Raw genomic sequence first — 25,522 nt, forward strand, 5'->3', positions numbered from 1 at the left:
AACACATATTATACAATACATACGTAAATTTCATACAGATATATAATAATATCATTGATATATAATAGTAATTACATCAAAATACTGTGACACGAACATTAATATAATCATGTTATTATGTTCCATTATAAATGATTATGGTATACTGTCCTCTCCCTTTCCTCCCCTCCCCTCCCCACTATCCCCTCCCCGCCTCCCCCATTACTTATAATAATATTTATCTCTATTGTTCTCCTCTTATCACTTGTCGTTCTCGATTGGCATTAATGCGTGCAAAATTCAAATTCCCTGCCAATTTGAACCTATTACCTCTTTACTTGTGTAAGTATGTGTGTGTTAACAAATGGATAATGTCACAAAGTGTTTTCAATGAGAAGAATAGAAGATGATAATCCTATATGGATGAAAGATCACCCCTCGGCCCCACTATCACCACCCCTTATCCCTACGAGAAGAAAGAAACTCGGAGAGAGAGAATTGGCTTGGTGGGTTGGTCATACTTAATTCTTTATCAACGGAAGTTTGCCAATTTTTTTCTCTCTTTTTACTCGTTAGATAAAAGAGAGAATGAGGGGACAGACAAAGGAAGAAATAAAAAGCATTCGGAAGCTTTCGGACCTCTCTCTCTCTCTCTGTCTGTCTCTCTCTCTCAGTTGAGGATCAAACTGAAACTGCAGGAAAACGCAACGTTATTCGTACTCATCTGAAATTTCGTTGACTTTTTCATTTCGGATTATCCAAAAAGCGATCCTAACGATTGTAACTCGTTCGTGAAGGTAAAAAAGAGGTGAGGATTACGTCTAGCAACATCGATTGGATTAATTTCATTCGGGTGAAACGAACAATCGGCCTCCAGCTACTACTACTACTACTACTACTACTACTACTACTACTACTATCATTTTCATTTCACTCTCTTTTCTTTCACTATACACTTTTTCTCGCTTTCAATGAGCAAAGGGACAAAGAGAAAAAGAGAACATTGAACAAAACTCCATTGACCCTCTGTATAATCCTTTTCCATAGAACAAAGACTCGAGATTAATGGAGAAAGATGTTACTAATCATATTAATCAAATTTTTACTACTTGTTTTTCTTTTCTTTTCTTTTTTTTTCTCTCTCTCTCTGAAAAAGAATAAAATAATAGAGAAGAAAATTTATTTAAAAAAAAAAAAAAAACATGTTTAATTTTATTTAGTATAACTCATTGAACTCATTCGAGACACAGTTTTGCACACTGTGTGTGTAATCATAATAATCAACTATTATCAGTTATTTTAAGTAAAATATTCATCCAAATAAGACTTTTTTTGTATGAATATTTTCTTTCAAGTATAAAGAAACAAAATCCGAAATTAGTTTTCATGTATCCTGACAAAAAAAAAAGAATATGTTATTGGAATTATCGAAATATTACATTTTGACAAAATATCAATGCAATTGTACTTTACAATTGGTGTAATATTTAATAAAAATTTATTTACAAATTATATTTTTTTTTTGTTAATAATTGAGTTGCATTATTTTATTAACTTTGAACATTTTTCTAACATTTTATTTCTCATTTGTATTATTTTCTTCGTTTTTCAATTAATTTTTTTATTTTGACTTTTTACCATTTCTTCAGAAATTTTCCTTTCATTTTAGTCCGTTTTTTATTATCGAAGATAAAATAACAAATTTTACATTAATCTAATTATTTTTAATATAATTGTTTGTCAATTTTAATGATTTATTTTTATTTTATCTCACTTAATGTTCAATCGGTTTCTCGAAAAATAAAAATTTGCCGACAAGTCAGCAACACACACTGAATGCAATTGACTTATTTATACGAAATTATTAACTAATTGAATAAATTTCATAACAGACAAGTTTCTTTTATTAAAAATGAACAATATAATGAAAAAAGACGTGTCTCTTGTATACCATATTCGAAAAAAAGGTTATAGTCTCGAAAAGGATAAGCAAACAGTGTCGAGAATTCAAGATGATACTTGATCGAATTCAGAAATGGGGTAAAAAAAAAAAAAAAAAAAAAAAAAGAGAAACATAGCAATAGTTCAAATAACCTCCTCGAAGACGCGAAACATCGTCGTATAGTTCATGTTAGATTCGAGCTCACATCGTGCCCATAATACGAAAATATAAACTTTTTCTATTATCCAACCGTAAAACTTTCCACCACGAAGCTATCGAACTATTCGATAAATTCTACCTGCTGCCGTAACAGAACTTTTATTTCGAGATTTCTCCGTTAGTATCGTTCACGTATTCTTCTTCTTCTTCTTTCCTCAATCTTTCTCTTCTTTTTTATTCTTTTCTTCGAAACGTCATATATTTAAACATTTTATAGAATTTCCCAAAAGCTAAAAGATACTTACAAACATAAAATGTCAATCTATTCATTGGGCTGTTTATTTTGAAAGTATCCCAACTTCATTTATGTTCCAAGAAAGGTCTGCATTTCAATGCAATTCAAAATATTGGAATCCCTAGCACTTGAATACGCTATCTGGTGACTAAATTCAAAATTTGAGTAGATAGGTCGAATTGCTACGTTATGTGGGATCTCTAGCACTTAAATACGCTAAAGATACTTACAAACCCAAAATGTCAATCTATTCATTGGGCTGTTTATTTTGAAAGTGTCCCAACTTCATTTATGTTCCAAGAAAGGTTTGCATTTCAATGCAATTCAAAATATTGGAATTTCTAGCACTTGAATACGCAATCTGGTGACTAAATTCAAAATTTGAGTAGATAGGTCGAATTGCTACGTTATGTGGGATCTCTAGCACTTAAATACGCTAAAGATACTTACAAACACAAAATGTCAATCTATTCATTGGGCTGTTTATTTTGAAAGTGTCCCAACTTCATTTATGTTCCAAAAAAGGTCTGCATTTCAATGCAATTCAAAATATTGGAATCCCTAGCACTTGAATACGCTATCTGGTGACTAAATTCAAAATTTGAGTAGATAGGTCGAATTGCTACGTTATGTGGGATCTCTAGCACTTAAATACGCTAAAGATACTTACAAACCCAAAATGTCAATCTATTCATTGGGCTGTTTATTTTGAAAGTGTCCCAACTTCATTTATGTTCCAAGAAAGGTTTGCATTTCAATGCAATTCAAAATATTGGAATTTCTAGCACTTGAATACGCTATCTGGTGACTAAATTCAAAATTTGAGTAGATAGGTCGAATTGCTACGTTATGTGGGATCCCTAGCACTTAAATACGCTAAAGATATTTACAAACATAAAATGTCAATCTATTCATTAGGCTGTTTATTTGGAAAGTGTCCCAACTTCATTTGTGTTCCAAGAAAGGTTTGCATTTCAATGCAATTCAAAATATGGGAATTTCTAGCACTTGAATACGCTATCTGATGGCTACATTCAAAATTACATTAGATAGGTCGAATTGCTACACCACGCCCCTACCGGAGATCCCAATAATAACGTGTCATACTGTTTAAGTTTATCTAAAGGTGTTCAATTTACAGTTCCTATTAAAATAATGCAAATTATTAAGTGAATAATATGAGTTTTCTTACCAAAAATGCAGTCAGACCACCACGTTCAAAATTAACAACCAGATTCATTATAAAATTTGAAAGAGCCCAAATCCATTCAACATAATTTAAGATGCTTCAAATTGAAAAAAAAAACAATACTCAATTTATTTGACATATCTTTAAAACACTTCAGAAACATAATTGATGCGATTGAAAACATTTTTTAACTTACATCAATTACAAAACAATTTACTGCTCATTTACATTTTGCGTGTGTGAAAGGGATTTGAAGAAACCATGATATTCCGGTGGGATATGTCGTAGTAGGTCTATTATGTCCTTGAATTTTGATGTTGTAATTTGTCTGATATTTTCATACAATGGTGTCAATGTAATATTGTCGAACTTTTTTGGTTCTACCCAGACGTGCTAATAAATTCAGAATTTTCAAATTTTCATTCTCATTCATCGATGTTTTATAGAAAATTTGATACGGTTGATTTCTGACAAAACGCATTGAAACATATTTTTAATCAGTTTATCGATTTTTCGTTAGAATTGTGTACCCTTTTTAAAAATTGCCTTTTCTTATCATTTTGTTCATACAAAAAACTTCTTGTTTCATTTGATTTACACAATAAAGTTATTACCTTTTCAGCACTTTCTGATAACATGATAATAATCTTTGGAGGACAAACATGTTTAATGACATTTCTAGCATGCCAAAATCTCTATCATTACGAGTAATTAACGAAAATTGGAAAATAATCATTGACAATTGGAGTTAGACTACTTTTAAAATAAACTTTTTCATTGCTTCATCAATTAGCAAAGTTTTATGTTACAGAATTTAAATAATTTTTAATAAATCAGTAACAAATTGCTTTAAAATGAAAAGATTATGTAAAAATGTAACTTATTCAATATTTTGCGAAAATGGAGTTAGACTAATTTTCAAAATAAATGGCTGAATTATACTTTTAACAGAATAATTCTGTATCTTCTCTATCGACTTATTTTATTCGCATAGAAATCACCAGATGTTCAATCTCCATCTTCAGTTATAGAACACCATATATACAGTATAAGAAGATATATACATATACATATTATATTATATAATATATATATATAATAAATACATAGTATTCTCATGTATATCGTAGAGAAGCCTCTGGAAAATCACTGGAACCATCGATTTCCATTTGCTTGTCGTATTTTCGATTTCCATTAAGGTATATTCCCAGGGTGCGGGTGGCTTTCCTCTATCACGTGCATAACACACACACACACACACATACACACATATTTATATGTATTTCGAGCGAACACACGAAGAGGTTGTGCTTCAGGGGGTAAGTAGGTGAATAGGAAGGGTGAGTTAAAATTGTTAAAGGGATAGAAAGCAGGAGGAGGAGGAGAAGGAGATATCTACAACGTTTTAGGTGAACCAATTGAAAAGTCGTTATCATAAAATTCAACAATGGAAAAAAATGTCTGAATTTATTCTTTCTTCCTATATATATATATATATATATTATATAAGTATATGGTGTGAATAAATTAAATACACATACATATATCTTTATATTATGTAAAAATTCAGTGTAACGTTGTTGATGATTTCCAATGAACTTTGAAATTACTGAACCGATTTTAATGAAATTTCTTTTACTTTGTGTGCTTTTTTTCAACTTAGTGCATAGGATAGTTTCTGTCCCAATAATTTTATATTTTTTATTGCTAATTTAAGGATTTATTAGTCTAAGGTTATCTAGATCTTTAGGTATTGTAAGTTTTCAATAGATGGCATTGTATTACAATTCAATTATTTTCATTTACATACGACATAACCTTACTTTTATCTATTTTTGTTCGTGTATTATTATTTACAGTGTTGTTATAATTTACTAAATAGCTTAGAATTATATTAAATCAATATTTTCTAACAAAACTACAACAACCCGTGTCCGGAACATCCTAATACATATATATATTATATTTTGATCCTTTATATTCGGCTTTTTTCCATTTCAACGTCTCTTTCATTTCTCGAAGAAACGTAACGCAGGTCCCTCTGATCCTCTGAAAGGCAACTACATTGATAGGCAGATCCTCTTTCGTACCACGAGAGGATAAAAAAGTGTTCTGCCAGCGGAGTAGCTATTCGATAGATAAGAAGACTCTGAGATTCGAATAATAGTGAAAGCGAGAGAGAGAGAGAGAGAGAGAACTCTCATTTTTTGCTTCTTTTCTACATAGGTTGAATTTGGTAAAACGTAAGGTTTTCGATCGAACGATTGAAACTCGGACAAGACTTTGTTTGTGGCTTTTTCGTACCAAATGGTTTTTTTTTTTTTTTAAGTGAAAACTTCTTTAGAATGGGTGTAATTTGAAACAATGCAACGAAGCGGTAGGCGGCGATGTAACGGAGCGGTAGGCGGCGATGTAACAGAGCAACGGGTGTCTATGAAACGGTCAAGATACTAAATAAGAAGAGAAAAAGAGACAAACATGTAGGATTGAGTCTGTGAGAGAATGAGACAGAATATAGCTATACAGTTTTTCCTATTATCTCAGAGAGGTGTTTAGTTACCATAAGCAACTAATCGAAAATTATTGTTGGAAAATGGGACAAAAATGTGTGGACACAACGATAGAAGAATGAACAATGATTATTAATTTACATAATCAATGTAAAAGTTTATTAGAAACATCGCGAATTCTAAACAGACCTTGATCTACTATACAAAGTATCATTGATAAGTATGGATTAAGAAAGAAACTGTAAAATAACTCAAGAAATGGACGTTCACGGAAAATTAATCGGCACACTTGACGAGTTATCACAAGAATGATAAAACATAATCCAAAGATAAGTGCTATCAAAATAGTCGAATATCTTAAAAATAATTGAAATATTAATACATCCGCTAGTACTGTAAGTAATTTTGTTACGAAATGAAGGGTATCATGGTCATGCCAAAACCAACTGCACTCATGCAGTCCCAAAACAAGTACAGAACCTTCACCGTGTTTCACAGTGGGTCGCAAGTTTTCTGGTTTCAGCTGTTCATTTGTTTGTTCCTCCATACAGTGCAGTATTCATCAGATTTTGTTTCATTACATCTGTTGTAGAGACTTTCAATAATCTGCATAAATTCATCATTTATACAAAAATTAGTTTAAAAATGATTTAAATCATTTTCATAATTATGGGCACATATTATAATCCTAAAGAATGATCTACTCGTTAAATTAAAGTGGATGATTCCATTCGTGTCTATGAATATTATACAATGTGAACGTATATCTGAATTTTTGTCCTTATATTTTTAGTTTTTCATATTTTTTGCATGTAAAACGTTCGTCGAAAACAAAAAGCTTTTTATCCTTCCGACATCCTTGCTGCTGCAGACTTGAGAAAAAATGCGACGGTCTACGCGCATTCCCACGGGATGGAAAAAGAGAATGGTGGAAAGAAGAAGAAGAAGAAGAAGAAATAAAAAGTAGGGATAAAAAAGGAAATAGAAAAAAAAAATATCTTCCACGAAAGTCTTTTATTTATTTATCGTTAGTCGAGTAGTCGACGAACGACGAACATCGAAGCAGCAGCAAACACCGAGCTCTAGTTCATAAAACTTGCACCCTCGTTTATCCACGAATATTCAGAAGAACCCCCTTTCTATTACTACCCTTCGACCGAAAACTTTTCAGAACGTCTCATTGTCCTGCCAACGATCCAACATTTTCTTCCTTAACGTGAAAGATGTTATTTTAAATTTCGTGATTATGTCAGTTTAAAGAGTAACGCCACTTCGAACTTTTCCAAAACATCGATTTTTTGTTTTGTGAGATAGATGAATTGTTTATTCTTTAACCTCTTATGTACTGGTGAATGTTGCAATGGCTGTTCTGTACGCGAGTACATTGAAATCAAGTATTTAATAATTTAATTAGAATTTTTCTTAAGGAAATGATACACATATACTTTATTAATTAATAATAAAATTAGGTATAATATATTTTAAAAGATGTTATCCGCGAAAGCCATTATAGTGGCGCGTCGTACTGCAAGATGGCTTCCGCGAAAGCCACTATAGATGGCGCGTAGTGTCTAAGAGGTTAAAAAATATTGTAAAAGTTTTTCATTATTTCAAAATTCATTCAACTTGTGTGCGATTATGGAAGTGATGGTAGGGCTGCCGTTGCAAATCAGACATCGTGTGCCAAATGAAATTTATGTTGACTGCATTATGCATTTTTGCGACAACGCACTTCGATCAAATTCTCTGCTTTACTGACTGACGATGAAAAAAAAAACCCTGTGTGCTATTTTCGTTGACGATGACATATTTCATAACGAAATATTCTGCAAAAAATGTCAACCCACCATTGTCGTCGTTGTCGTTGTCGTTGCATGCAAAAAGAAAAAAATTATCGAAGGGGATCGAAATCATTCTAAAGGTGATTTTATAATATTCATGGAAATTGGCTTATTAATTTTCGTTCTTTGCCGTCGATGATATAGTTTTCTCTTTATCTCGTTCGATTTCATTCAACTTAATTTGATTTGCTTTAATTCAATCTCAATTTGATTTCATTTTGATCAATTTAATAACCTCGCATAGCCTCGCAATCGAGCAACTAACGTTCAGTTGGGGAAGAATTTACTTGAACGTCATTAGATCGACGTACGATTAATTAGAATGAAAATTATTACAATTGCTTAGGATTGAGACAACATTTTATAATTAGGTTGTCATTACACTATACTAAAATCATCAAAATATTATGTTACGTAATTAGAGATATAGAAGAAAAAATAAAAACTACGTGTTACTGTGGTTTTTTTATAAAACGTTAATTTAATATAATTCTAAACTATTTAATGTAATTAAATTAATATTTAATAAATTAACAATTTCTGGGATTTCAAATTAGGCATAAAACAACATACAATTTTTAAATATATATATATATAATAAATAATATATAAATAACAACTAAAAAATAGAAATAGTAAGGTTATGTCGTATATAAATTAAAATAATCGAAGTGTAATACAGCACCATCTATTGAAAACTTAGAGTATCTAAAGACCTAGATAACCTCTAAATTAGCTATAAATAATAAAAATAATCGCAATAAAAACTACCCTATGCACTAAGTTGAAAAAAATCATACAAAATAAAACAAATTTTATTAAAATCAGTTCGGTAGTTTCGAAGTTCATTGGAAATCAACAATGTGACACTACACAATGAATGTTTATATTAAAACATATATATTTATTCTTATTTAAATAAACAATAGCAATAAGGACAATACCGAGCTTATAATGTGATCGTTAAGATAAAAGAAAAGAAGAAAAAAAGAAGAAAATGGCGGTGGTTAAAGGGGTATAAGCATTCGAAACGCATTCGACTGTAATCTTGGTGCATTCGTGTGGTCGGAAACGGTGAACCACTCTTCGTCAATCACGTGTCGAGAACAGTGGAGTGCTTAATGCGGTAGATGCACCCATTTGCCTTCCTTTCACCGCCATCGTAGTCGACGTTGTCGTCGCGACGTCACTCCCACCCCCAATCCCCACCCTCTCCATCTTTTTCTCATCCCTTGTTGTCGTCGTCGTAGTCGTCGTAGTCGTCGTCGTCGTCGTCATCGTCTACTCCAGCGTCGTTTACGTGTCTCCTCTGACGTGCTATTAGACGAAAAAGAGGAAAATAAAACGAATAACGACACCCCCTATCCCACACTACCAACCCCATACCATACTCTTCATACTTTATGTGTACCCTCTTTCCCTTTGTCTAGTATTCCCTTCCTAGATCAATCAACGTTCGACCTTTGATATCGAATTTCTCATCATCATCTCTTCATCTCCATTTATCTCTTTATATTTCTATCTCTTTTTATCTTCTTTCCCTTTTTGAATGATAGTCAAAGTTATCTCGTAAAATATTGATGCTTAATTATTATTCGTTAAATAATTTTAAGCGGTTGCAACACCTTGATGCTTCTTTCATTCATATTCATTCATTTATTGTGTAAGAGTTAGCATCAGTTATAAGACTAAGGGTCAGTCAGTCAGAGGAAGAGTCAAAGCAAGAGTCAGTCAGTCAGAGTCAGAGTAAGAGTCAGTCATTCAATCAGAATCAGAGTCAGTTAGTCAGAATCAGAGTTAGTATTAGTCAGTCAGTGCTAGGTTAATCAGTTAGTAAGAGTCAACATTAGTTGTAAGACTAAGAGTCAGTCAATCAAAACAAGAGTCAGTGTACGTTAGTCAGAGTAAAAGTCAGAATCAGTAAGAGTCAGATCCAGAGTCAATAAGTCCGAGCCAGTGTCAGAGTCAGTCAGTCAGAGTCAGAGTCAGTCAGTCAGAGTAAAAGTCAGAGTCAGTCAGTCAGAGTCAGAGTAAAAGTCAGAGTCAGAGTAAAAGTCAGAGTAAAAGTCAGAGTCAGAATCAGTAAGAGTCAGATCCAGAGTCAGTCAATCCGAATCAGAGCAAGAGTCAGTCAGTCAGAGTAAGAGTCAGAATCAGTAAGAATCAGATCCAGAGTTAGTCAGTCCGAGTCAAAACAAGAGTCAAAGTAAGAATCAGTCAGATATGTCCAACAGATGCAAAAAGTGCAAAAAGAAACTCCATGTCACAGAAACGTCATTCTTTGTTATTTATGACTTGACGTAATAAAAATTACACTAGTATTACATTTACTAAATAAAAACGTATTACAAGATAAAAGAAACCATTTCCTTTTATCACTTTCATTTATGTATATCGAATTAATCATTAGCGTTACATTAATCTTACATTAATCAACAATAAATTTGCTATACGTACGATACGAGAGTAAAGAATAAAAAAAATGTGTTGAGGAATGAAAATACTTAAGCAGTCAAGATTGTGTAGACTATAATTAAAACTATGAGAAATGGAGTTGGTTGCATTTATGTGGTCATGGTAGTATGATGACGTCACGCTTTATATCATATTATAACGGTAACATTAGTTCACCTAGGAACGTGCTTGGCAAATGCCTTCCTCGTTCGTTATTGTTAACTTCGCAGATAATATTACATCGGAGCATGTTTAATGCATTATTATACTGCAACCCTCTCTTTCTTTCGTTTTGATTTATCGTCTTGCTTTCTCACTTTTACGCTACATCAATCTTTCTTTTTGATTTTCTTTCTTTTCCTTTTTTTTTTTTTTTTTGCTTCCCCTATCTCCCTTTTCTTGTCGTTCGATTAGAAACATTTGAAATGGTTGGTCAAACGTTTGTCTCCAATTCCTTTTTCTTTTTTTAATTCATAGAACACTTAGTCTTGATATTTTATCACCAAATAAATTACTAGTTCTAGTTCTCTTTCCATTTCCTCGATTTATCTTTTCCATGTAAAAAAAAAAAAAAAAAGAAAGGTGATTAAACGTTCGACGATCGGAAGAGACGACGGCTAAATAAATCGGACGCAATCGTCGTCTTTTTCCTATTCTCTCTCTCTCTCTCTCTCTCTCTCTCCGCCCCTCTCTCTTTCAGCTGCTCGAAATTGCTCGTCCAGTGATAAATATCATAATTAAACCACGTAATTAAAGTGATGAATTTATGCGGAAATGTCTGTCCTGTTTCAGTAGCGCACGTGCAGTTCAGTGAGTACACCATCTCAGTAATATCACGAGGGTGAAACAGAGTGAGAGAGAGAGAGAGAGAGAGGAGAGAGAGAAAATTCCAATCTTCGTTCACAAATATCTGCATAATATGCAGAGAAATATTTAAGATTCTCATTTTGTCGTCGCTAACCAGGGTTGCGTCTAATTTGCGTTTTATTACTGGGGTTACGTGCGTTTATACGAGGGAAGTATAATTCTTTCAATGAAATTTTTAACCTTTTAGACACCAGACGCCACTATAGTGGCTTTCACAGATGCCATCTTCCAATACAATACATCATTATAGTTGCTTTCACAGATGCTATCTATCTTCTTATACGACGCGCCACTATAGTGACTTTTGCCAATGTCATCTACCAGTACGACGCACCACTACAATGAATTTCGCTGATACCATTTGTCTTCTAATACGACGCACCACTATAGTGACGTATGCGGATACAATTTACCAATACGACACGCAACAATAGTGGTTTTCGCGAATGTCATTTTCTAGTACGACGCGCCACTATAGTTGCTTTCGTGGATACCATCTTTTCACCATTCCGACGCGCCACTATAGTTGCTTTCACGAATGCTATCTATCTTCTAATACGACGCACCACTATAGTGACTTCTGCGAATGCAATTTACCAATACGACACGCAACAATAGTGGTTTTCGCGAATGTTAATTTCTAGTACGACGCGCCACTATAGTTGCTTTCGTGGATACCATCTTTTCACCATTCCGACACGCCACTATAGTTGCTTTCGCGGATGCTATCTATCTTCTAATACGACGCGCCACAAAAGTGACTTTTGCCAATGTCATCTACCAGTACGACGCACCACTATAGTGTCTTCTGCAGATGCAATTTACCAATACGACACGTAACAATAGTGGTTTTCGCGAATATCATTTTCTAGTACGACGCGCCACTATAGTTGCTTTCGTGGATACCGTTTTCCAATACAATACACCACTATAGTTACTTTCGCGAATACTATCTACCTTCTAATACGACGCGCCACAAAAGTGACTTTTGCCAATGTCATCTACCAGTACGACGCACCACTATAATGAATTTCGCTGATACCACCTATCTTCTAATACGACGCACCACTATAGTGACGTCTGCGAATATAATTTACCAATACGACACGCCACAATAGTGGCTTTCGCGGATGCAATCTTCTAGTACGAAGCACCATTGTAGTGGCTTTCGTAGATGCCATCTACTACGACACGACACTATAGTAACTTTCGCGGATGCCATCTTTTTTGCAGCACAACGCGCCACTATAGTGGCTTTCACAAATGTCATCTATAAGAAAAGACTCATACATTCCCACGATAGAAGAAGAAATAACCAAGAACGAGAGAAAGAGAAAACCATATCATCGACGGCAAAGAACGAATACTAATAAACCAATTTCCATGAATATTATAAAATCACCTTTAGGATTATTTCGATCCCTTTCGATAATTTTTTTCTTTTTGTATGCAACGACAACGACAACGACGACAATGGTGGGTTGACATTTTTTGCAGAATATTTCGTTATGAAGTATGTCATCGTCAACGAAAATAGCACACAGGGGTTTTTTTTTTATCGTCAGTCAGTAAAGCAGAGAATTTGATCGAAGTGCGTTGTCGCAAAACTGCATAATGCAGTCAACATAAATTTCATTTGGCACACGATATCTGATTTTTAACAGCAGACCTACCATCACTTCCATAATCGCACACAAGTTGAATGAATTTTGAAATAATGAAAAACGTTTACAATGTACTTTAACTTCTATCCCTCATAACAAATCTACTCTCTACGTATTTTTACGTGATCCGTGCTTCATTGACAGACTGTGAAAAACGTAAAAATACGTTACCCGCATGCCAAGTGTTAATAAAGTTTAATTGGAAATGATGGGAAGAAAATGAACGATAAACTTAAATTCGATTCACTCGAGTAAAGTAAAAATGATTGATGTAGCAATACGACGATGTAATAGGAAAGAGAAAAAAATATACAGAGAGAGAGAGAGAGAGAGAGAGAGACAGAAAAAGAAAAAGAGAGAAAGGGGTAACTAAAAAGAGGATAGAAGAGTTGGAAGAGATCGTAGAAGCAGAGTGGTATAAAGTTTGTACAGCTTTTAGAGACAAAAGTGCTTTTATCTCGACAGCTGCCGCTTCTCGACACTTGCAGTAATGCACTCGCAAAATGTGGTCTGCTAGAAGGACGCCTTTAGATAAAGAAAGAAAGAAAGAAAGAGGGGGAGGAAAAAAGGGGTGGCGGTGATGTTGTTGGTGGTGGTAGTGGTGGTGGTAGTGGTGCTGGTGGAAGGAAGCAAGCAAAGAGGTTAATGTCTCTCTCTCTTTCTGTGTACTTGCAAAGGGCAGAACGATATACGAGGTGCTTAAAATGTGAACTCGAGTTTTCATATACTACCAAAAGAAGAAAAAATAAATAAAATAGAAAAAGAAAGAGAGAGAAAGAGAGAGAGAGAGAGACATATTTTTCCCCGATTTTTCTTCTTTCAAGAAGTAGTCTCCTCTCGCATTCGTTTTACGTTCTCTCAACGTTAACGTCGCCAAAGCAACGAAATATATATATATATACGTATGTATGTATGTATGTATGTATGTATGTATGTATGTATGTATGTATGTATGTATACGTAGTTGTTAGATATAGTAGTACCCAACATGAGACAGAATTCTTGATTTTCGATGGAAACTCGTTTAAATGACAAATCACGTTTCACGAAGATAAACCATGACTCTTGTAGAACAAAAATGAACAGAAAAAGAAAAAATCATTTGAAAAATATTCTTTAACGCAGAAAAATGTAAACAATTATTCTTTAAATATTACACATTGGTTTTTAATTCTAAAAATAACGTTTAATTATAAAAACGCTTTAGTCATGCGTTGCTGTAGCTTTGTTATAAAATATTGATTTAATATAATTCTTAACTATTTAGTAAATTATAATAGCACATCAAATAATACTACAATTAGAATGAGATATATAAAATAATAATACACAAAAAAATAGAAAAAGTAAGGTTATGTCGTATGTAAATTGAAATAATTGAATTATAATACAGCGCCAACTATTAAATACTTACAGTACCTAAAGACCTGGATAACCTATAAATAATAAATCCTTAAATTAGCAATAAATAATACAAAATAATAGCAATAAAAATTATTTCATACACTAAGTTGAAAAAAACATATAAAATAAAATAAAATTTCATTAACACTAGATTTACGGAGCTCGTTAAAATGACGGGTTTTCGATTTAATGTTTAAAAATTCTGAACATGCAAACATTATTCTGTAAATATTATACATATTGGTTTTTAATTATATAATGAAACGAATATATATTTCTAGTCATTTTCTCTGGAACATCTTCGAGCATGAGCAAACAAGTTTGGACTTGTTGTTTACAGTTAGATCGAACCTTCTCGTATCACAAAACTCACAGTTCACTGCTGAACTTTGTCGGTAAAAGAAATGATTTTTGGAGGTGAAGAATCTCTTATTATTTTATAAAACAAGTAGATCAAAGTGAAAGATAATAAAATACAGTTTACATGTAAAAAAATGTATTGAAGACAACAGTCAAAGAAAATCTATAGCTTTTTAATAAATAATTTCAAACAAAACAAAAATTGCATTTTAACATACCCGTCAAAAGGACGGATTTCAGTAAAAAAAAAAAAAAAAAAAAGGTATACAGTCAATGCCCGTAAATCTCGTGTTAATAAAGCTCAATACACTGACATCAAATTGAATAAACTGCGTGTTAATTATGTATAAATAATAATGGATTTTAATTTAGATATATACGCTCGTGACAACAGAACTTAAAATAAGTTTAATTACACAATTAATGAAAACAATGCTACCAACCTTTTGTTTCGGATTTTCCAATTACAATCTATTATCAAATAATACAGTTGTACGTACTTTGATAAAAAAAAAAATATTTTATTACAATAACGAGCGTACTGCTCTGATGTATTTTAATAATTTGTTTAACTTATCGCACATATATATTCAGATGAAAAAAATATTGAATCGTGTCAAACGCGACTGAAACGACTTAGAAAATAAACCAGAATTGGTAATACTCAAAGATTATGCTCATGTAAGTCGACACTGTTCAATTTTAATTCCAAGTAAGTTGTACTTACAGTCAATGACCGTAAATCTAGTGTTAATATAACTATGTATACTAATACACAAGCATATAAACGCTTGTGTCATATACACAATCTTCATACATATAAACATTTTTATTTTTCTAACATAATGTCTCTCTCTCAACGAACTGTTTCAACCCCCATTCCCATTTACACCCCCCTATTCACATATATAATACAACAATACAGTCAACAAACAATTTCAAAAGGAATCTGTAAAAATGAAAGAAACGAGACTAATGATATTCAAAGACATTGAAAGTATCTTTCAACGGTATGTCGAAAGAACATACATATACATTTATATATATATCGATAAGAGAAAGAGAGAGAGAGAGAGTGAGGGGGAGAGGAGGGAGAGAAACTGAAGGGTTGTATTGGTTGAGGTGAGTCTCACGAGCGTCGGAAACACGAGTTCGGTGTCACGTAAACGTGAAGCACATTTGAGGATGGGACGAAACAGCATGGAGAATATATATATATATATATAGAATTGCGTTTGAGTAAAGAGCATGAGAGAGAGAGAGAGAGACAGAGAGAGAGAACTAAAAAGGGATGAGGATAGTATAGACTGTTAGAGAAGGCTAGGATCGATCGCAGAGTATCTCCGAACGTCAAACGAACACCCTCACTCTAAATTCACTTCTCTCTCTCTCTCTCTCTCTCTCCCTCTCTCTCTTATCCTATCCGTGGTCTATGGAGTGCAATAGATTGCACAGGAACGTGCGAATCGACAGGAGACTCGATCGATTCGTCGATCCTGTCCGGTTCACTCACTATCTGTCTGTCTGTCTGTCTCTTTCTCTCTCTCTCTCTTTCTCTCTCTCTCTCTCTCTCTCTCTCTCTCTCTCTCTCTCTCACACATGTTCTCTCGACTAGAGACAGTTTTGGAGACACAAAACCCACACGCACGCGTTTAACCCTCCCTACCTGTAGGAAAGCCGCAAAGGCATCAGGCAAACCCCGATCACGAGCAAAAGAAGCCAATATGTCTTCTCGAACGTTGATCTCTTCCACTGAATCTACTTATCCTCGATCAAGTACGTTTGTCAAACTTACGTATAATTTATTCCTTGATATTTTATAAATTATTAGAATTATCCGACTACGCGTTGATGTGGTTTTGTTATAAATTGTTGATTTAATATTATACTAATATTCTAATTTATTATATGAATTAATTGTAATTTAATATAATAATTTTAATAATATAATTCTATTAGATAAATTGTAACAACACATTAAATGATTCCACAATTAAAATGGAATACATAAAAATAATAATAGACAAAAAAATAGAAAAAGTAAGGTTAGTTATGTCACGTGTAATTCTGAATATATCGAAATAATTGAACTGTATATAGCGCTATCTATAGATATAATATTTACTCCTCGTAAATTATCCAATTGTAAATAACATAAAATTGCAATAATGGTTTCAATTGTATATTTTTTAATTATCATCGATGATGGGATAATCTGACTGATCAGTGGATAATCGACAATTTCTTTAGAAAATACCACGATGGAAGATCTAAACGTTAGATAGAAGAATGTCTACCATTGAGATTAACTCTGCTATCCAATTTCCTCTTCCCCTTCTTTCTCTTCCTCTCTATCTCTCTCTTTCTCTCCCTCTCTCTCTCTCTCTCTCTCTCTCTTCCTTTCGCATCTAATATTAAGACCGTGCCCTTATTTCACGATTAGCTCTGAGCAAGAAAGAGCTGTGATTACTTTCAGTGCTAAAAGCTTCTCGGAGACGTTTAGACCGTATTAATATTTCACGAGATTGAGTCTCAAGATGAAATCATTGAGAGAAGGTTAATTTATCAAACTGGCCGAAGATCAAAATGCTGAGAATTTATTTCATCACTTTAACGTGTAAAATGAGTTTCGAAAAAGTTACGAAAAATTATTCCTTTTTACTCAGCTCATTTTATATATACATATATATATATATATGTATATATATATATAGAATGTTGAATATATCGAAATAATTCAATTGTATACAGTGCCATCTATAATTTTAAACTATATTCTGAATATAATAATATAATTGTATATATATATATATACAATTCTGAATATATCGAAATAATTGAATTATATACAGTGCCATCTATAATGCTAAACTATGTAATGCAGTCAAATTAATATTCACTTTTTTAATAATTTTTAATATTATATAATTTAATTTATTTATTAATTAATATAATTTAATTTAATTTAATAATATTTAATTGAATTTATTATTTAATTAATATATTTTAATTTTATTTTATATTATTTAATTTCTAATATTTATTTAAATTTTTGGTATTCCAAATTAGGCCTAAAACAACATAGAATTTTTAAAATATATATATATATATATATATATATATATAATATATAAATAACAACACACTAAAAAATAGAAATAGTAAGGTTATGTCGTATGTAAATTGAAATACTATAATAGAATTGTAATACAGCGCTATCTATTGAAAACTTAGAATACCTAAAAACACTATATAACCTCTAAATAACAATAAATTCTCAAATTAGTAATAAAAAATACAAAATAACTGCAATAAAAACTATCCTTTATCGTAAATTGAAAAAACAAAAAAACTCACATAAAATCAAACAAATTTCATTAAAATCAGCTCAGTCATTTCGAAATTTCATTGAAAACCAACAAAGTGACACGAAATTTTTATATATAAAAATGATCATATCTCGATTTTTACATAGAATTAGATAACAAAACAAAACAAAAAGTAAGAATTTATTTGTCAGTGAACGTGTTAAAACTCGTAACACTCAAAAGTTTTCTCTTCCTTCCATGGTACAAGTCGATCGGCTTTGTCCTCTTGTTAATCTGACGGCTTGGTTTTCCATCAAGCTGAATGCTTTACCGTTTACACTCGACACCCGGCGACAAGAACAGCCAGACTTCCGGTCTTGAGGGCTTCTCTCTCTTTCTCTACTCTCTCTCTCTCTCTCTCTCTCTCTCTCTCTCTCTCTCTCTCTCTCTTTCTTTCTTTCTTTCTCTTTTACTAACCCTCGGCTATTCATTCGCACTAGCTTGAATCTCCTTGCTAACTTGGAATGTATTTCCATACATTTCCTAGGTTGCTAGCCCCCTATCGTAGCTATAAATCATACGCTTCCTTCTCTTTCTTCCATACCTTTCACAAGCTCATAGTACTTGTAAACCCTTTTTTCTTTTTTCCTTTTTTTTTTCGATCTTACTCACTCACACTTATTAATCCACGTGTGTACGTTTCTTTCAACACTTATCTTCTTCTCGCGCTTGAAAATCTACGATATATCTCGTATCAACTTTACTTTTTCTCTTTCTCTCTCTCTCTTTTTCTCTCTCTTCAAGCTGTAACAACTCTTTTGCATTATTTATTTTTTTTTAACCCTTCCTTTTTTCTTTTTCTACGATAATACTAGGATATTACTAGCAATGGATACTAGTACTAGGGACCCTATAGGAGAGACGCGCCATACACATTGCTGAGGGACAGGAACTTTCTTTCTCTCTCTTTCTCTTTCTCTCTCTCTTCAAGCTGTAACAACTCTTTTGCATTATTTATTTTTTTTTTAACCCTTCCTTTTTTCTTTTTCTACGATAATACTAGGATATTACTAGCAATGGATACTAGTACTAGGGACCCTATAGGAGAGACGCGCCATACATATTGCTGGGGGACAGGAACTCGTGTAGTCACGTGATTAAGCGCGAATGATTGAAACATTTTAATCTGTAAACAAACGATAAGTTATAGGTTAGGTTTGCACATTTATACTTGTAATTATTAAATGAGTAAATTAAACTTACACTTATAGAAAATTACTAAAAAACAAAACAATTAAATATAAATATCACAATAAAAAAACTAGAAGTATTCCAAACTTAAACTAATCACAGTCGTTAATACATACTAAAGATAAACATGGCTGAGCGATGCAACGGAAGCTATCCCCCCCATATTTTCAGCCTAGCAATGTACATGGCTCGTCCCTCCTATAAGGTCCCTAACTAGTACTAATTATAATATTGCTTTTATTTATCACATTCTTCTTCCTTTTTCTTTTTCTTTTGTATATTTTCAATGTGAGGAGGGGATGATGACGAAGTTGACGGTGATACTCATAAATTTGGGTAGGGCCAAGCAACTTGAACACGAAGTATGACGATAAAAGCAACGATATTTATTGTCGTCTATAAGTCACCGGATTTTTTTTCTTTTTTCTTTTTTTCTCATCCACCCCCGAAGGATCTCCACGTACATGTATATTTATGTCGTTTTCTATGTATTCCAAGAATATTTTTCAAGTTGCTTTTGTAAAGAGATATAATACTTAAACTGAGTTAAAAATATTTTAGATAAACATAGATCAAAAAGTCAAGTATTTCTGAGATATAAACATTTTTGTTCATTAATTTAAAATTAATATAAAATACTGTACACAAAACTGATCATCCCTGAACATCATCATGTTTGGTACGAAACAATCGATTACGAGTCAGACTCGTGATATTCAAGTCTGACTTGAAATTCATTGCCACAAATACTAAATCCCGCCAGTGTTCTCATCCCTGAGCCGCGACTCCTTCATTCGCGGTCTTTGTAGCTCACTTCCTTAAGATCCCAAAATAATATTGTCCTCTCATCTACGTCACGGTCTACCCAGTGGTCTTTTCCCGTTCGGTATACCGAAGTGTATTTTATGCATCTTTCGATTCATCCCCATGCGCACCACGTGACACCTGCCTATCTTAATCGGCGAGATTTTACGACATTAATGAAGTCCGGTTTTGTACAGTCGGTGTACTTCCAGGTTATAGGGTTTTCTCATTCGTCCGTTTCCTCATCGTATTTTACACCGAACATTTTACGGAACAACTTTATTTTCGAAAAGCGTCAATTTCTTTTGGGCCCGTAACGTAAGTGACACCACGTTTGGCTACCATAAAGGACTACCGGTAGGATGATTGTCCTGTATATCCTGATTTTAAAGCAATTGCAAGCTGAGTAATTTATTGAAATTGCCTAAATTGATTCTTTTCTTAAGTTCTTCCTTTTATTTCGTTCGTCTGGTTTATGATCGATCTTAAATACCTAAAGTTGCTGACCCATTCAAAAAATTGATCCCAGACAACCAAGTTCCAATATTATTAACATATTATATATTGTTTAAATGATATATAAATATTGAATGGTTTTTTTTGGTGGATATGAAAACCCTGTATCTATATCTTTCAAACCAACCAATTTTGTAAAGTATCAATTCCACACGTTACATTCGAGTTATGCAAAAATATCGGTCCTCATCGGATAAATGTTTATCCGGGCGCGGTCGTGAGTGGCAAACAGAATCAATATCGCAATCACTGTTTTGTGGGACGCAAAGCCGACTGACCAGAGTTCGTCGATTACGCTCCTTTTTTTTTATTTTTATTTTTATTTTTTTTTTTTTTGTTATCCACTCCCTTTGATCTTTTTCCTTCTTTTTATATTTTTTTTTGTCTACCCTCCATTCGAAACTTTTTTTCCTGGTCAAAAGTTAATACGATTACGTTGATGCACCATTAAAGAATAAAAAAAAAATTAAAAGAAGAAAAAGAAGAATACAGTAGGCCCTCAACTTTTGCACATAATTGATTGCTGAAAGCATGTGCGAATGTTGAATATTTGAAAGTAGAAGGATGTAAAAAAATATGCACAAAAAATTGTTACAGATCGTTTCAAGGATTTTCATTATGACAAATGCCTGTCTTCATTGTTAATCGGTGTATTGGTGTACAGAAAATTATTGTTACTAATATTAGGTTGGCAACTGAGTCATTGCTGATTTTAAAAAGCCATCTATCGACAAAATCCTCAATCACTTAGTTGCATAATTGATTCCTGAAAGTGTGTGCGAATGTTGAATAATCGAAAGTAGAGGAATGTAAAAAAATATGCAACGAAAAATTGTCTTTTAAAGTTCTTTATCTGCATCGGCCGATTTTCCAGTGTTAATTGAATATTATTTAAAGAATATCTCATTTGAAATTTGTCAAAGCAGCCATTACTTGCTTGAAATATCATGTTAGAATTTTCATTTAAATTTAGTCGTCCAATCTTCATGCAAAACTAAAAGCCTTAGCTTGAATAATTGAAAAACTCAGAGGGAACATTATGTTGATGTTGATCATCAATCCATGATGACAAAGATCTTTCCATTTCATCCATCACTATGCCGTGTCTTTTGGAAACAATCTTTGAAGATACATTTCCACAATTTTCAACGTATTTCTTCATTTTATTCTTGCTTTTTCAAAATTCAACATATCGTAGATCTGTTTACACCGTACAAATGTCCAATTGAAGCAAAAGATTCACCATTTTCAGAACGTTCAATTACTTCCATCTTTGTCTCGATCGTATGAAGATTTATGAGTCCTTCATTTCTTTTTGTTCGTATCAACACTGGCAGTTTTTCCGTTTATGACTCACGTTTATCAATTTATAAGAGCGAATTATTTAAATTTAAACAAATAAATGAGCAAAACACACAACACGTTGACACACGCCCTAATACAAGACTGAAACTGTTTTTTATTATCCGAACAACATTGTAATCTGATGACTAGTCTGATGTCTCCTGAGAAGGGACATCCAATCACGAAGGATTAAACAGTTGAATCGAAGGCAAAGATTTAATGTGAGAAAAGAGAACCAAGTCATTGAGAAATTGATTTTTACGATTAGAGTACCTAAAGGATCCTTCTCTAACATAGAAATGTCACATGAAAAAAAGAGAGAGAGATAAAGAGAATTCCTTTGGTGGTGAAGGAAGAGGAATACGGCAAGAGGAAAACGATATCCTGTTGCTGGAATTCCACTTGCCATAATCCGAATCCGCATGCAGTGCAGCAAGCAAGCAAGCAACCAACCAACCAACCAACCAACCAACCCCCTTATTCGCTCTTTTCCCCAAACCTTTTCCAACTCCCACTCCCATTCCATTTAGCATGGCTTTAACTTCGAGAGCTTTGGGGTTGCAATTTGATGCAAATTAAATCGTCGCTCATGCGTGATAATTAATTAATAACCAAGCTTATTTTAGCGTACTCTACAGTAGTAAATAACCGTGGATTTTCAACTCGCGTTATTTCTATTTTATCTCTACTCTCTACTCTCTACTCTCTCTTTCTCTTTCTCTCTTTCTCTTTATACAGAGTTACTCTTTATAATACAAATTAAGTATCTGGATAATACGAGCTCGACCTAATCGATACCAATTTCATCGATTGTTCGACGTTAAGCCGATTTTACGTGGCTGTACGCCCACTTCGAAGCACATTATCGTCACCACGGATGAATAATAATTCGTAGAAAGTAATATTTGCAATGAAATGCTGCCTGCAAGCCGGATAATATGTATTGCGGTGTAATATGCCACGAATCAAATTCCATTTCAAACTGATCTCACGTTTTGGAAAGCTGATTAAGTTCTTGATAAGTAGATGATGATGATAATAATAAAAACAAAAATACAAAATCTACAAATAAAAGCGATCCAAACGAAATTGTAACAAACAAATCGAATCTTGTTATGGGATTACGCTAATTTTAGAAAATGGATGTAACGTAGGTAAATGTGATTGGAGAATATTTCAGCTGTGTTATTGAAGAGAGAAAAAAAAACACGGGATAAAAAGATAAAATACGATCCGAAGGAATAATAAACTTTTAAGTAAATTAATTACAAACGTTAATTGTCTAGTTTACATTGATTGCTTAATTTGTTCAAGAGTTTGTAGAAATCCAGTGACACGTTTTAATGAGTTTAACGAACTCTCTTTCTCTTTCTCTCTCTCTCTCTCTCTCTCTCTCTCTCTCTCTTTCTGTTTTCCTTCATCTTTCTAACTTAAATGATTCTTCTTTCGTTCGAAAACAAGCTTGTTCAACGAAAATAAGAAAGAAGTTTCTTGAGATCATAAAAATTCAATTCGAATTTTGTGTCATTGGGGTCAACCTATAAAAGAAATATCTTTTGTAAAAGTTACAAATTGATGAAAATTCATAAAAATAGATGATTATTAAATTGTTTTTATTAAAATGTAAGACGTAATGTATGTGTTACAATTTTTCTTTATACGTTTCAGCCATCTTGGATGCGAAGTCGAGAATATTGGGACGATAGCTTTGAGGCACGTTACGCTGAACTCAGGAAGGATCCAACAAGACCACCTTTGAAGGTAAGATGTACAAAGATCATAGTTATAGATTTACGATCATTGACTGTAAGTACAACTTACTTGGAATTAAAATTGAACAGTGTCGACTTACATGAGCATAATCTTTGAGTATTACCAATTCTGGTTTATTTTCTAAGTCGTTTCAGTCGCGTTTGACACGATTCAACATTTTTTTCATCTGAATATATATGTGTGATAAGTTAAACAGATTATTAAAATACATCAGAGCAGTACGTTCGTTATTGTAATAAAATATTTTTTTTTTTATCAAAGTACGTACAACTGTATTATTTGATAATAGATTTTAATAGGAAAATCCGAAACAAAAGGTTGGTAGCATTGTTTCCATTAATTGTGTAATTAAACTTATTTTAAATTCTATTGTCACGAGCGTATATATCTAAATTAAAACCCATTATTATTTATACATAATTAACACGCAGTTTGTTCAATTTGATGTCAGTGTATTGAGCTTTATTAACACGAGATTTACGGGCATTGACTGTATACCTTTTTTTTTTTTTTTTACTGAAATCCGTCTTTTTGACGGGTATGTTAAAATGCAATTTTTGTTTTGTTTGAAATTATTTATTAAAAAGCTATAGATTTTCATTGACTGTTGTCTTCAATACATTTTTTTACATGTAAACTGTATTTTATTATCTTTCACTTTGATCTACTTGTTTTATAAAATAATAAGAGATGTTTCACCTCCAAAAATAATTTCTTTTACCGACAAAGTTCAGCAGTGAACTGTGAGTTTTTTGATATGAGAAGGTTCGATCTAACTGTAAACAACAAGTCCAAACTTGTTTGCTCATGCTCGAAGGTGTTCCAGAGAAAATGACTAGAAATATATATTCGTTTCATTAAATAATTAAAAACCAATATGTAATATTTACAAAATAATGTTTGCATGTTCAGAATTTTTAAACATTAAATCAAAAATCCGTCATTTTGACGGGTTCTGTAAATCTAGAGTTAAAAATATCATGAGAAATGATTAGAAAGTTATTACAACATGACGTACCTTCGTTATACATGATAAAATTATTATCAAATTTATTAAACAAATGTGTACTATTTGTCACGATGATGTCTGTAATTAACATAAACCAATAAATTGGAAAAATAGGCAATTGTAAGCGTAATATTTGTTCTGAATGAAGTCCTCATTTTTTAAAAACAAGTAACCGTATGTTGCAACTTTGTAATCTCGAATGACTGTATCTCAACACTTGTAGTTACTTTATTAAATATTTCAATAATTTCTTCTAATAGCATCTGAAAAATTGATCATTAAGGAACTAATTTAAATAGTCAAACTACCATAATTATTGTATTTTACAGTCGTCTAGTGTTAATTATCAAAGTTGACAGTAGTTTAAAAACGACGAAAATTCTTTTGAATAGAAAAAATTAAACGAACGAGGAAAATATATTTTTATGAGACAATTGTCTAGTCTAAATTATATTTCTTTTTCTTTTGGACAAATAAATAGGAGATAAAAAAAAGAAAAAAAAAGAAAAAAGTAAAGAATTGTAAAAGGTTTTACGTATATCGCTTATAAGGGAAGAGTTTCCACTTAACTCGCGTCAAGGGAGACAAACGACTCGGAAAATATCTCCGAGTTGGCAACGCCACGCGATTACCACGAATACCATCACTACCGCAAGCAGTTGTTACTACTACCACTATGTCACTACTGTCATTCTTTTCGAGTATGTTCTTCTAGTTGAAGTAGTAGTAGTAGTAATAGTAGTAGTAGTAGTAGTAAGTTCTATACGCTCGAACTTTTCTTTGTCGAAGCATTAACGCTACCTCGAAGATTTACGACTTTGTGCAAACCATAGTAGGGGTTCATGTATTTTGT

General features: G+C 32.6%; 1 protein-coding gene across 5 annotated transcripts in view; it reads left to right on the forward strand.

The window, feature by feature from the left end:
- alpha-Man-IIb (alpha-Mannosidase class II b) overlaps positions 1-25,522 on the forward strand; it is a 217,915-nt gene that overhangs the window by 153,086 nt on the left and 39,307 nt on the right. For all 5 annotated transcript variants that reach the window (XM_089171581.1, XM_089171582.1, XM_089171584.1 and 2 more), the window contains one exon: positions 23,556-23,648. In XM_089171581.1, the coding sequence (XP_089027707.1) occupies positions 23,556-23,648 (93 nt within the window). The remainder of the gene's footprint in view (positions 1-23,555; positions 23,649-25,522) is intronic.

This window comes from Polistes dominula, unplaced genomic scaffold, assembly GCF_049000335.1.
Source record: "Polistes dominula isolate Pdom_NZ unplaced genomic scaffold, Pdom_raw_medaka contig_26, whole genome shotgun sequence".
Classification (NCBI taxonomy): domain Eukaryota; kingdom Metazoa; phylum Arthropoda; class Insecta; order Hymenoptera; family Vespidae; genus Polistes; species Polistes dominula.